Source organism: Oncorhynchus clarkii, chromosome 16 (assembly GCF_045791955.1).
Source record: "Oncorhynchus clarkii lewisi isolate Uvic-CL-2024 chromosome 16, UVic_Ocla_1.0, whole genome shotgun sequence".
Lineage (NCBI taxonomy): Eukaryota > Metazoa > Chordata > Actinopteri > Salmoniformes > Salmonidae > Oncorhynchus > Oncorhynchus clarkii.
This window is the reverse complement of record NC_092162.1, coordinates 59,494,952-59,508,242: the sequence shown is the minus strand read 5'-3', so window position 1 is coordinate 59,508,242 and position 13,291 is coordinate 59,494,952. Positions and strand designations below refer to the sequence as shown.

The 13,291-nt window shown below is 41.2% G+C and overlaps 1 protein-coding gene across 1 annotated transcript in view; it reads right to left on the bottom strand.

Moving 5' to 3' along the window:
• LOC139368848 (ssu-2 homolog, related sequence 1) overlaps positions 1 to 13,291 on the bottom strand; it is a 30,997-nt gene that overhangs the window by 6,341 nt on the left and 11,365 nt on the right. Inside the window, exons 3-8 of the mRNA XM_071108260.1 lie at positions 8,724 to 8,828; positions 8,467 to 8,542; positions 4,238 to 4,367; positions 3,724 to 3,784; positions 3,485 to 3,606; positions 76 to 138 (exon numbers count right to left, since the gene is read on the bottom strand). Coding sequence (XP_070964361.1) covers positions 76 to 138; positions 3,485 to 3,606; positions 3,724 to 3,784; positions 4,238 to 4,367; positions 8,467 to 8,542; positions 8,724 to 8,828 — 557 coding nt within the window. The remainder of the gene's footprint in view (positions 1 to 75; positions 139 to 3,484; positions 3,607 to 3,723; positions 3,785 to 4,237; positions 4,368 to 8,466; positions 8,543 to 8,723; positions 8,829 to 13,291) is intronic.

Genomic DNA, 13,291 nt, shown 5'->3' with positions numbered 1-13,291 from the left:
AACTATAGTGGATTTATTGGTGAGGTGTGCGTGCGCCAGCTCATACTTTTTATTTAACTTAATATTGACACTTACATTACCACCTCCGGCACATTCTTTGCAGGGAGTTCTTCCCATCCCCAAACAGGTATGACAGTTCTATTGATGAAATTACAGTTTATGAAAAGGCATATTTAATCATTTCAGACATGAATATTGTATTCAGAACAGGTTATACAAAAGAAATTAAAAAATGGTATGATGTGTTAGGAAAATACTGTGTATTTCCAATGCGGACGACAGGCATCAGATAGCTTCATACAGTTGAAGTCAGAAGTTTACATACACTTAGGTTGGAGTCATTAAAACTCTTTTTATCAACCACTCCACACATTTCTTGTTAACAAACTATAGTTTTGGCAAGTTGGTTAGGACATCTACTTTGTGCATGACACAAGTAATTTTGCCAACAATTGTTTACAGACAGATTATTTCACTGTATCACAATTCCAGTGGGTCAACATTTACATACACTAAGTTGACTGTGCCTTTAAACAGCTTGGAAAATTCCAGAAAATTATGTCATGGCTTTAGAAGCTTCTGATAGGCTAAATGACATAATTTGAGTCAATTGGAGGTGTACTTGTGGATGTATTTCAAGGCGTACCTTCAAACTCAGTGCCTCTTTGCTTGACATCATGGGAAAAGCTAAAGAAATCAGCCAAGACATCAGAATTGTTTGTTGTAGATCTTCACAAATCTGGTTCATCCTTGGGAGCAATTTCCAAACGCCTGAAGGTACCATGTTCATCTGTACAAACAATAGTACGCAAGTATAAACACCATGGGACCACGCAGCTGTCATACCGCTCCGGAAGGAGACGCGTTCTGTGTCCTAGAGATGAACGTAATTCGGTGCAAAATGTGCAACTCAATCCCAGAACAACAGCAAAGGACCTTGTGAAGATAATGGAGGAAACAGGTACAAAAGTATCTATACCCACAGTGAAATGAGTTCTTTATCGACATAACCTGAAAGGCTGCCCAGCAAGGAAAAAGAGACTGCTCCAAAACCGCCCTAAAAAAGCCAGACAACGGTTTGCAACTGCAAAAGGGAACAAAGATTGTACTTTTTGGAAAAATGTCCTCTGGTCTGATGAAACAAAAATATAACTGTTTGGCCATAATAATGTTTAGAGGAAAAAGGGGGAGGCTTGCAAGCCGAAGAACACCATCCCAACCATGAAGCACGGGGGTGGCAGCATCATGTTGTGGGGGTGCTTTGCTGCAGGAGGGACTGGTGCACTTCACAAAATAGATGGCATCATGGAAAATGATGTGGATATATTGAAGCAACATCTCAAGACATCAGTCAGGAAGTTAAAGCTTGGTCACAAATGGGGTCTGCCAAATGGACAATGACCCCAAACATACTTCCAAAGTGGTGGCAAATTGGCTTAAGGACAACAAAGTCAAGGTAATGGAGTGGCCATCACAAAGCCCTGATCTCAATCCCATAGAAAATGTGTGGGCAGAACTGAAAAAGCGGGTGCGTGCAAGGAGGCCTACAAACCTGACTCAGTTACACCAGCTCTGCCAAAATTCACCTAACTTATTGTGGGAAACTTGTGGAAGGCTACCCGAAACATTTGACCCAAGTTGAACAATTTAAAGGCAATGCTACCAAATACTAATTGAGTGTATGTAAACTTCTGACCCACTGGGAATGTGATGAAAGAAATAAAAGCTGAAATAAATAATTCTCTCTACTATTTTTCTGACATTTCACATTCTTAAAATAAAGTGGTGATTCTAACTGACCTAAGACAGGGACTTTTTACTAGGATTAAAATGTCAGGAATTGTGAAAAACTGAGTTTAAATGTATTTGGCTAATGTGTATGTAAACTTCCTACTTCAACTTTATATGCAGGACCAGTCAAACGTTTGGACACACCTACTCATTCAAGGGTATTTTTATTTATTTATTTATTTTTTACAATTTTCTACAATGTAGAATAATTCTGAAGACATCAAAACTATGAAATATGGAATCATGTAGTAACCAAAGTGCTAAACAAATCAAAATATATTTTAAATGTGAGATTCTTCAAAGTAGCCACGCTTTGCCTTGACAGCTTTGCACACTCTTGGCATTCTATCAACCAGCTTCATGAATGCATTTCAAGTTCATTTGTGGAATTCCTTTCCTTCTTAATGTGTTTGAGCCAATCAGTTGTGTTGTGACAAGGTAGAGGTGGTATACAGAAAATAGACCTATTTGGTAAAAGACCAAGTCCATATTATGGCAAGAACAGCTCAAATAAGCAAAAAGATCAACAGTCCTTTAAGACATGAAGGTCAGTCAATGTGGAAAATTTCAAGAACGTTGAACGTTTCTTCAAGTGCAGTCACAAAAACCTTCAAGCACTAGGATAAAACTAGCTGTCACAACGACACCACAGGAAAGGAAGACCCAGATTTGCCTCTGCTGCAGAGGATAAGTTCATTAGAGTTAACAGCACCTCAGATTGCAGCCCAAATAAATGTATCACAGAGTTCAAGTAACAGATATCTCAACATCAGCTGTTCAGAGGAGACTGCGTGAAATTAGGCCTTCATGATCGAATTGCTGTAAAGAAACCACTACTAAAGGATACAAATAAGAAGAGACTTGCTTGGGCCAAGAAACACGAGCAATGGACATTAGACCGGTGGAAATCTGTCCTTTGGTCTGATGAGTCCAAATTTGAGATTTCTGGTTCCCAACCGCCATGTCTTTGTGAGACGCAGAGTAGGTGAACAGACGATCTCCGCATGTGTAGTTCCCACCGTGGAGAATGGAGAAGAAGATGTGACGGTGCTTTGCTGGTGACACTGTCAGTGATTTATTTAGAATTCAAGGCACACTTAACCACCATGGCAACCACAGCATTCTGCATCGATACGCCATCCCATCTGGTTTGTGCTTCGTGGGACTGTCATTTTCTTTTCAACAGGACAATGACCCAAAACACACCTCCAGGCTGTGTTAGGGCTATTTGACCAAGAAGAAAAGTGATTTAGTGCCACATCAGATAACCTGGCCTCCACAATCACCCACCCTCAACCCAATTGAGATGGTTTGAGATGAGTTGAACTGCAGACTGAAGGAAAAGCAGCCAACAAGTGTTTAGCATATGTGGGAACTACTTCAAGACTGTTAGAAAAGCTGGTTGAGAGAATGCCAAGATTGTGCAAAGGTGTCATCAAGGCAAAGGGTGGCTACTTTGAAGAATCTAAACTATTAAATACATTTTGATTTGTTTAATCATTTTTTGATTACGACATGATTCCATATGTGTTATTTCATAGTTTGTCTTCACTATTATTCTACAATGTAGAAAATAGTAAATATAAACAAAAACCCTTGAATGAGTAGGTGTGACCAAACTTTTGACTGGTACTGTACATATATTTCTTCAGTATATTTTCTGTCATGCTTTAATCAACAGAGAAATAGATACCTTGACAGATGAGGTGTTGGGAACTTTGATGACCTGTTTGTCATCCTGAAAAAAGATGGGGGCTTTGGCAGGGATGTCCCAGGGCCCAGGGGGTGATTGCGTATAGGCATCCACTGGCTGACCTAAACCAAAGAAAATAATACAAAAATAAGATATAAATAAATGCAGATACTACAGTGGAACTGAACATTTAAATAACACAAATAAATAGGGTCATTTGAATCACCAATATTAGTTACCATTGTATGGCTGCTGACTCCATTCAGTGGTTCTTGACTCATTAAAGGTTTCCAGGCGATACTGAGAATGCAAAAAAAGAAGGAATATTATATTACAAAGAGTTGAGTAATTCCTTCCTTCACTGTTGGTGATACATACATTATATTTGAAACTTTAGTGCCATCTAGTGTATATTTTTCACATTCTCTGGTTTGGGCCTGTCACTCTTTTATCAAAATAAAGGGACTCCTTTTAAAAGGGGAGCATGGGGTGCAATTATAGATGGCCACAGGTAGTCAGTTTCGACCCCAAACTAAACAGCTGTCAATATTCAACATTAACACTCAAGATCAAATATTCACAGAATAATAGTTTTCATTTGTCTCTCACTCAGGTCATTACAATTCTGTAAAGATCTGAAAAAAGTGTGATTATAACAGGAAGTTGAAGCGCAGGAGAAGAAAAAAAACAGAAAAGCCTAACAGTAAGACCCTTCAATTTTCAGAAAGGGCAGAGTAAAAACATGAATCTTACCCTGTATGTATTGTATGCCTCCATGTTGGTTATCACGCCATCCTTAACTGGTGCTGAACTGTAACAGCACTTACTGGAGGCATACTGGCTAAAGGCATCCCGGGCAGTGTCTTCGGTGATAGATGGGATACTGTGGAGGATAAAACAACCACATATTTGTCAGACAACTACACAATTGAAAGTGTACACATTGAGTCTCAGTTCAAATGTCATCACGGGTAGTCTAGTTAAGTAAGTACAGCACCTCTTAAGATAAACCTGTTTTCAAGTTTGAAGTTCAAGAAGGTAATAAGCTATAAACAGGGACAGTTCCAATACCATATTACAATGTGCAGGGATACTGGAGTCATAGAGGTAGATATGTATAGGGGTCAGGTGACTAGGCATCAAGACATATGATAAACAGAGTATCAGCAGCGTAAATTATGATTGTATGTTAGTGTGTGTGCATGTGTGTAGAGTCAGTATAAATGTGTGTGTTTTGTCCTGTGAGTTTGCAGAGACAGTGCAAACATAAAATACAAGCGTCAACTCCGATAAGAATCTTTGCTGATCAGATCAATCGTTATTTGTCACATGCCAAATACAACATACCTTACCGTGAAATGCATACTTACGAGCCCTTAACCAACAATGCAGACTTTAAAAAAAGAAAAATGTGCAAAATAAACTAAAGGAAAAATAAAAACACAATGAAATAACAATTATGAAGCTCTATACAATGGGTACCGGTACCGAGTCAATGTTCAGGGGTACGGGTTAGTCGAGGTAAAGGTTAGTACGGGTTAGTCGAGTGGTAAAGTGACAATGCATAGATTATGAACAGAGAGAAGCAGCAGCAGCATACAGTGCATTCAGAAAGTATTCAGACCTTGACTTTCTCATATTTTGTTAGCCTTATTCTAAAAAAAAATAATTCTTTTTTAAACTTCAATCTACACACAATACCCCATAACGACAATGCAAAAACAGTTTTTTTTATAACATTTTTGCCAATGTATTAAAAATTGAACATATAGAACTTATTTACATAAGTATTCAGACCATTTTGCTATGAGACTCGAAATTGAGCTTAGATGCATGTTTCCATTGAGCATCCTTGAGATGTTTCTACAACTTTTTTGGAGTCCACCTGTGGTAAATTGAATTGATTGGACATGATTTGGAAAGGCACACACCTGTCTATATAAGGTCCCACAGTTGACAGTGCATGTCAGAGCAAAAACCAAGCCATGAGGTCGAAGGAATTGTCCGTAGAGCGCAGAGACAGGATTGTGTCGAGGTACAGATCTGGGGAAGGGTACCAAAACATTTCTGCAGCATTGAAGGTCCCCAAGAACACAGTGGCCTCCATCAAACTTAAATGGAAGAAGTTTGGAACCACCAAGACTCTTCCTAGAGCTGGCCGCCTGGCCAAACTGAGCAATCGGGGGAGAAGGGCCTTGGTCGGGGAGGTGACCAAGAACCCATGATCACTCTGACAGAGCTCTAGAGTTCCTCTGTGGAGATGGGATACATTTCCAGAAGGACAACCATCTCTGCAACACTCTACCAATCAGGCCTTTAATATAGCGGCCAGACGGAAGCCACTCCTCAGTAAAAGGCACATAAAATCCCACTTGTAGTTTGCCGAAAGGCACTTAATGACTCTCAGATCATGAGAAACAAGATTCTCTGGTCTGATGAAGCCAAGATTGAACTCTTTGGCCTGAATGCCAAATGTCACGTCTGGAGGAACCCTGCCACCATCCCTACGGTGAAGCATGGTGGTGGCAGCATCATGCTGTGAGGAAGTTTTTCAGTGGCAGGGACTGGGAGACTTGTCATGATCGAGGCAAAGATGAACGGAGCAAAGTACAGAGAGATCCTTGATGAAAACCTGCTCCAGAGTGCTCAGGATCTCCGACTGGGGTGAAGGTTCACTTTACAACAAGACAACGAACCTAAGCACACAGCCAAGATAAAGCAGGAGTGGCTTCGGGACAAGTCTCTGAATGTCCTTGAGTGGCCCAGCCAGAGCCTGGACTTGAACCCGATCAAGCATCTCTAGAGGGAACTGAAAATAGCTGTGCAGCGACGCTCCCCATCCAACCTGACAGAGCTTGAGAGGATCTGCAGAGAAGAATGGGAGAAACTCCCCAAATACAGGTGTGCCAAGCTTGTAGCGTCATACCCAAGAGGACTTCAACAAAGTACTGTGTAAAGGGTCTGTATTTTTCATTGTTGAATCTTAATTTGCTAAATTTTCTAAAAAACAGTTTTTGCTTTGTCATTATGAGGTATTGTGTGTAGATAGACAATGTAAAAAATATATTTTAATCCATTTTAGAATAAGTCTAACGTAACAAAATGTTGAAAAAGGCAAGGGGTCTGAATCCTTTCCGAATGCACTATGTGAAGAGCATAAAGGAATGTCAGTGTATGTACAGTTGAAGTCAGAAGATTACATACACCTTAGACAAATACCAAGTTTTTCACAATTCCTGAAGTTTACATACACTCAATTAGTATTTAGTAGCATTGCCTTTAAATTGTTTAACTCGGGTCAAATGTTTGGGTAGCCTTCCACAAGCTTCCCACAATGGGTGAATTTTGACCCATTCCTCCTCACAGAGCTGGTGTAACTGAGTCAGGTTTGTAGGCCTTCTTGCTTGCACATGCTTTTTCAGTTCTGCCCACAAATGTTCGATAAGATTGAGGTCAGGGCTTTGTGATGGCCACTCCAACACCTTGACTTTGTTGTCCTTAAGCCATTTTGCCACAACTTTGGAAGTATGCTTGGAGTCATTGTCCATTTGAAAGACCCATTTGTGACCAAGCTTTAACTTCCTGACTGATGTCTTGAGATGTTGCTTCAATATATCCACATCATTTTCCATGATGCCATCTATTTTGTGAAGTGCACCAGTCCCTCCTGCAGCAAATCACCCCCACAACATGATGCTGCCACCCCCATGCTTCACGGTTGGGATGGTGTTCTTAGGCTTGCAAGCCTCCCCTTTTGTCCTCCAAACATAACGATGGTCATTATGGCCAAATAGTTATATTGTTGTTTCATCAGACCAGAAGACATTTCTCCAAAAAGTACAATCTTTGTTCCCTTTTGCAGTTGCAAACCGTTGTCTGGCTTTTTTAGGGCGGTTTTGGAGCAGTCTCTTTTTCCTTGCTGAGTCAGCCTTTCAGGTTATGTCGATATAGGACTCGTTTTACTGTTGATATAAATAATTTTGTACCTGTTTCCTCCAGCATCTTCACAAGGTTCTTTGCTGTTGTTCTGGGATTGATTTACACTTTTCGCACAAGTACGTTCATCTCTAGGAGACAGAGCGTGTCTATTTCCTGAGCGGTATGACTGCTGCGTGGTCCCATGGTGTTTATACATGCGTACTATTGTTTGTACAGATGAACATGGTACCTTTTTGGCATTTGGAATTGGTCCCAATGATGAACCAGACTTGTGGAGGTCTACAAATGTTTTTCTGAGGTCTTGGCTGATTTCTTTAGATTTTTCCATGATGTCAAGCAAAGAGGCACTGAGTTTGAAGGTAGGCCTTGAAATACATCCACAGGTACACCTCCAATTGACTCAAATTATGTCAATTAGCCTATCAGATGCTTCAAAAGCCATGACATCATTTTCTGGAATGTTAAAGGCACAGTCATCTTAGTGTATGTAATCTTCTGACCCACTGGAATTGTGATACAGTGAATTATAAGTGAAATAATCTGTCTGTAAACAATTGTTGGAAAAATTACTTGTGTCATGCACAAAGTAGATGTCCTAACCGACTTATAGTTTATTAACAAGCAATTTGTGGAGTGGTTGAAAAACAAGTTAATGACTCCAACCTAAGTGTATGTAAACTTCCGACTTCAACTCTATGTATGTATGTGTAACAGTATAACTTTAGACCGTCCGCTAGCCCATACCCGGGCGCAAACCAGGGACCCTCTGCACACATTAACAACAGTCACCCACGAAGCATCGTTACCCATCGCTCCACAAAAGCCGCGGAACTACTACTTCAAGGTCTCAGAGCAAGTGACGTCACCGATTGAAACGCTATTTAGCGCGCACCACCGCTAACTAAGCTAGCGTTTCACATCCGTTATGTATGTATGTATGTCAATATGCATGTGTGTGTGTGTCCTGTGTAGTTTGCGAGGACAGCTATGCAGAAAAATGTGTATGACGAGACAAAATTATGGCAATTGTATTTTACACCTACTTCCAGTTTGATTGTGCGGGACCAGGCTGGGGCTGAGGGGCTGGGCAAGATGGCATAGGAGGGGGCAGGTATCCACCTACAGTAAACAGTCAAACATAATGAGAAGGGCTTTCAACATGTTTGTTATTAGGGAGTTATTACTCTATATGGAATTTCCAACCATAAGGAACAGCGCTGGTGTGGTACGTGACTTGTTTGCTAATAAAACTAAAGATCACTGGCAGGAAAAATAGGACCATGGATCTCAGGTCACATACCTTCAAACCCGGCCACCGTCCCTTCATATCCTGGCACGGTGTCAAACATACTGGCTGGAGGAGCGCTAGGGCCGTGGGAGTCGCACACAGGCGGGGCAAACATTGCTGAGAAAAAAAAGACAAACCAGTTCAGATTCAGGAGTGAAGAGCAGGGCTGGGGTCCATTTGAATTGAAGGCAGTTGATTCTGGAAGTGATTTCAATTAAAAATTATCTTTTTTGAAAAGCTTACCGAGAAGTTATTGAAAATATGCTGTTTTTTTCTCATTTAGATTTATTTAAAGTTCACTTCCTGAATTGACTGCCTTTAATTCGAATTGTCCCGCTGCCCTGGTGAAGAGACACTTACATATAACTGTGGTCATTTGAACCAGCTTAAATCTCTTAAAAATCAGTGCTTGACTTGGGATGGAAGAAGTGCAGGAGCTGTCTTTTTCCAAGACAGTCGATTAGACTTTGTTCACCGAAATTCACAAATGACATTATGCTATTATGATTATTCACTGTTAATGGTTTACACACTTTTCCCAGGACTTTCAACCAAATTTTTATTACTATTATAGCCTGTGTGAAAAAGTAAGCATTATTGACACTGGGAAACTGCTGTGTCTAATCCCATGTAGACCTACCACCTTCCGTTGTGCCCTTGATCAAGACACTTAGCCCCCCACACAAAGCTGCATTGTAAGTCACATGTTGCCAACCCTCCATCTGGAGAGCTCCTGGGTGTGCAGACATGGCTTTTTCAACATTACAACCAAGTACTTTAGTCTTTATAAAAGTATTCCCTCATTCAATAAATCAGGGACCAAAATTGATAAATTAGGCTACTTCAAAGAAAGGTATCCAACTAGACATGTTTACATTTAAGGCTCAAATATGAATGTTTCAGGGGAGATCTATGCACAGGAAGCTAATTGTCATTAGGCTATTCTTAATTATATTTTTACGTTGTCGTAATTACATGGCTACCGTTTAATTAATAGAGGGGAATGCCAGCTTTCCAACGGTGCAGATTTAGTTAGGCTCTACAGTGCCGGTGGAAAGGCAACGACGAAATGAATGCTTAGTTAGCTATAGCTACCTAGCGAGATAACTGCTACAAGTTATGTTTTGAGTTGGCGATCTAGTTTGTCTGTCATTATTTTATACCTGGTGATGAAATGTCGCACTCTTCTCCGGCAAAGGCAGCATACATGCAGCATACTCGGACATGCAATGAAGGGCCATTCCGATAATTGCTTATATACAGTTTTATAATTGATTGATCATATTTAGAAGTGTGCTTTCATGAATTACATTAAAAACAATTATTAAACTATTTTCCATGACCTCCCTCGTTTGACAATTTGAAACAGCGCACTATGCCATTCAAGCTAGGACATTTTCAATCTGCGCAATCTCGACAAGTCTACTGTCACTCACAGATTCACAGACTAAAGGCAAATAAACATGAACAAATCGGAATCAGGAAATGAATGCCCACTCTCCATTTCTGTTCAATGAAGACCCCGCCTTAATCAAGTTGTTTGCCTCGGTGTGTATAGCTAGCTATAGGCTACTTTGTTTTTATAGAGGAGCTGGCACTCAATTCTCCAAAAATTAGAAGCGCCGGTATGGCGTTCCAGACAGCTACAGCCCAAGTCAAGCGCTGCTTAAAATAATGATAAAACCCCACTTAAAATATCTACTGATGTGGCCCCATGCCAGACTAGTGAACTAAACATCAAATTGACCCCTGATCCGCATTGACAGAGCATAAAGGTGGGGAAAAAACCTAGTTGTTGTCGACCTCATACAAACGTATTGGTTGCTACAAAATAAAATTTAGAACATCACAACATTGTTACTTGTTTCCTAGGTGACACTCAGACACAGTTGAAAAGGTAACCTACATACAGTGGCAAGAAAAAGTATGTGAACCCTGAGGAATTACCTGTACTTCTGCATGAATTGGTCATACAATTTGATCTGATCTTCATCTAAATCACAACAATAGACAAACAGTCTGCTTAAACTAATAACACACAAACAATTATATATGTTTTCATGTCTTTATTGAACACACCGTGAAAACATTCACAGTGCAGGGTGGGAAAAGTATGTGAACCCTTGGAATTAATAACTGATTGACCCTCCTTTGGCAGCAATAATCTCAACCAAACGTTTTCTGTAGTTGCGGATCAGACCTGCACAATGGTCAGGAGGAATTTTGAACCATTCCTATTTACAAAACTGTTTCAGTTCAGCAATATTCTTGGGATGTCTGGTGTGAACTGCTCTCTTGATGTCATGCCACAGCATCTCAATCAGGTTGAGATCAGGACTCTGACTGGGCCACTCCAGAAGGCGTATTTTCTTCTGTTGAAGCCATTCTGTTGTTGATTTACTTCTGTGTTTTAGGTCGTTGTCCTGTTGCATCACCCAACTTCTGTTGAGCTTCAATTGGTGGACAGATAGCCTTACATTCTCCTGCAAAATGTATTGATAGACTTGGGAATTCATTTGTCTGTCGATGATTGTAAGCTGTCCAGGCCCTGAGGCAGCAATGCAGCACCAAACCATGAAGCTCCCACCACCATACTAGAGGTAGAGGTTTTGAAGTTAGTGTGCTGTGCATTTTTTCTCCACACAGTGTTGTGTTCCCTCCAAGCAACTCAACTTCAATTTAATCTGTCCAAATAATATTTTGCCAGTAGAACTGTGAAACATCCAGATGCTATTTTACAAACTTCAGATGTATAGCAATGTTTTTTCTGGACAGCAGTGGCTTCTTCAGTGTCCTCCTATGAACACCATTCTTGTTACGTGTTTTAAGTATCGTAAACTCTTCAATAGAGATGTTAGCATGTTCCAGAGATTTCTGTAAGTCTTTAGCTGACACTCTAGGATTCTTCTTAACCTCATTGGGCATTAGGCGCAGTGCTCTTGCAGTCATCTTTGGTTGCCATGGCGCCGACAGAGATGGCCGCCTCACTTCGTGTTCCTAGGAAACTATGCAGTTTTTTGTTTTTTTACGTGTTATTTCTTACATTAGTACCCCAGGTCATCTTAGGTTTCATTACATACAGTCGAGAAGAACTACTGAATATAAGATCAGCGTCAACTCACCATCAGTACAACCAAGAATATGATTTTCGCGAAGCGGATCCTGTGTTCTGCCTTTCAACCAGGATAACGGAATGGATCCCAGCCGGCTACCCAAAAAAACGACTCCGTAAAAGAGGGAAACGAGGCGGTCTTCTGGTCAGACTCCGGAGACAGGCACATCGTCCACCACTCCCTAGCATTCTTCTCGCCAATGTCCAGTCTCTTGACAACAAGGTTGATGAAATCCGAGCAAGGGTAGCATTCCAGAGGGACATCAGAGACTGTAACGTTCTTTGCTTCACGGAAACATGGCTCACTGGAGAGACGCTATCGGAGGAGGTGCAGCCAGCGGGTTTCTCCACGCATCGCGCCGACAGAAACAAACATCTTTCTGGTAAGAAGAGGGGCGGGGGTGTATGCCTTATGGCTAACGAGACGTGGTGTGATCACAGAAACATACAGGAACTCAAATCCTTCTGTTCACCTGATTTAGAATTCCTCACAATCAAATGTCGACCGCATTATCTACCAAGATAATTCTCTTCGATTATAATCACAGCTGTATATATTCCCCCCCAAGCAGACACATCGATGGCTCTGAACAAACTTTATTTGACTCTTTGCAAACTGGAATCCATACATCCTGAGGCTGCATTCATTGTAGCTGGGGATTTTAAGGCTAATCTGAAAACAAGACTCCCTAAATTGTATCAACATATCGATTGCGCAACCAGGGCTGGAAAAACCTTGGATCATTGTTATTCTAACTTCTGCGACGCATATAAGGCCCTGCCCCGCCCTCCTTTCGGAAAAGCTGACCACGACTCCATTTTGCTGATCCCTGCCTACAGACAAAAACTAAAACAAGAAGCTCCCACGCTGAGGTCTGTCCAACGCTGGTCCGACCAAGCTGATTCCACACTCCAAGACTGCTTCCATCACGTGGACTGGGATATGTTTCGTATTGCGTCAGATAACAACATTGACGAATACGCTGATTCGGTGTGCGAGTTCGATAGAACGTGCGTTGAAGATGTCGTTCCCATAGCAACGATTAAAACATTCCCTAACCAGAAACCGTGGATTGATGGCAGCATTCGCGTGAAACTGAAAGCGCGAACCACTGCTTTTAATCAAGGCAAGGTGACTGGTAACATGACCGAATACAAACAGTGCAGCTATTCCCTCCGCAAGGCTATCAAACAAGCTAAGCGTCAGTATAGAGACAAAGTAGAATCTCAATTCAACGGCTCAGACACAAGAGGTATGTGGCAGGGTCTACAGTCAATCACGGACTACAAGAAGAAAACCAGCCCAGTCACAGACCAGGATGTCTTGCTCCCAGGCAGACTAAATAACTTGTTTTGCCCGCTTTGAGGACAATACAGTGCCACTGACACGGCCTGCAACGAAAACATGCGGACTATCCTTCACTGCAGCCGAGGTGAGTAAAACATTTAAACGTGTTAACCCTCGCAA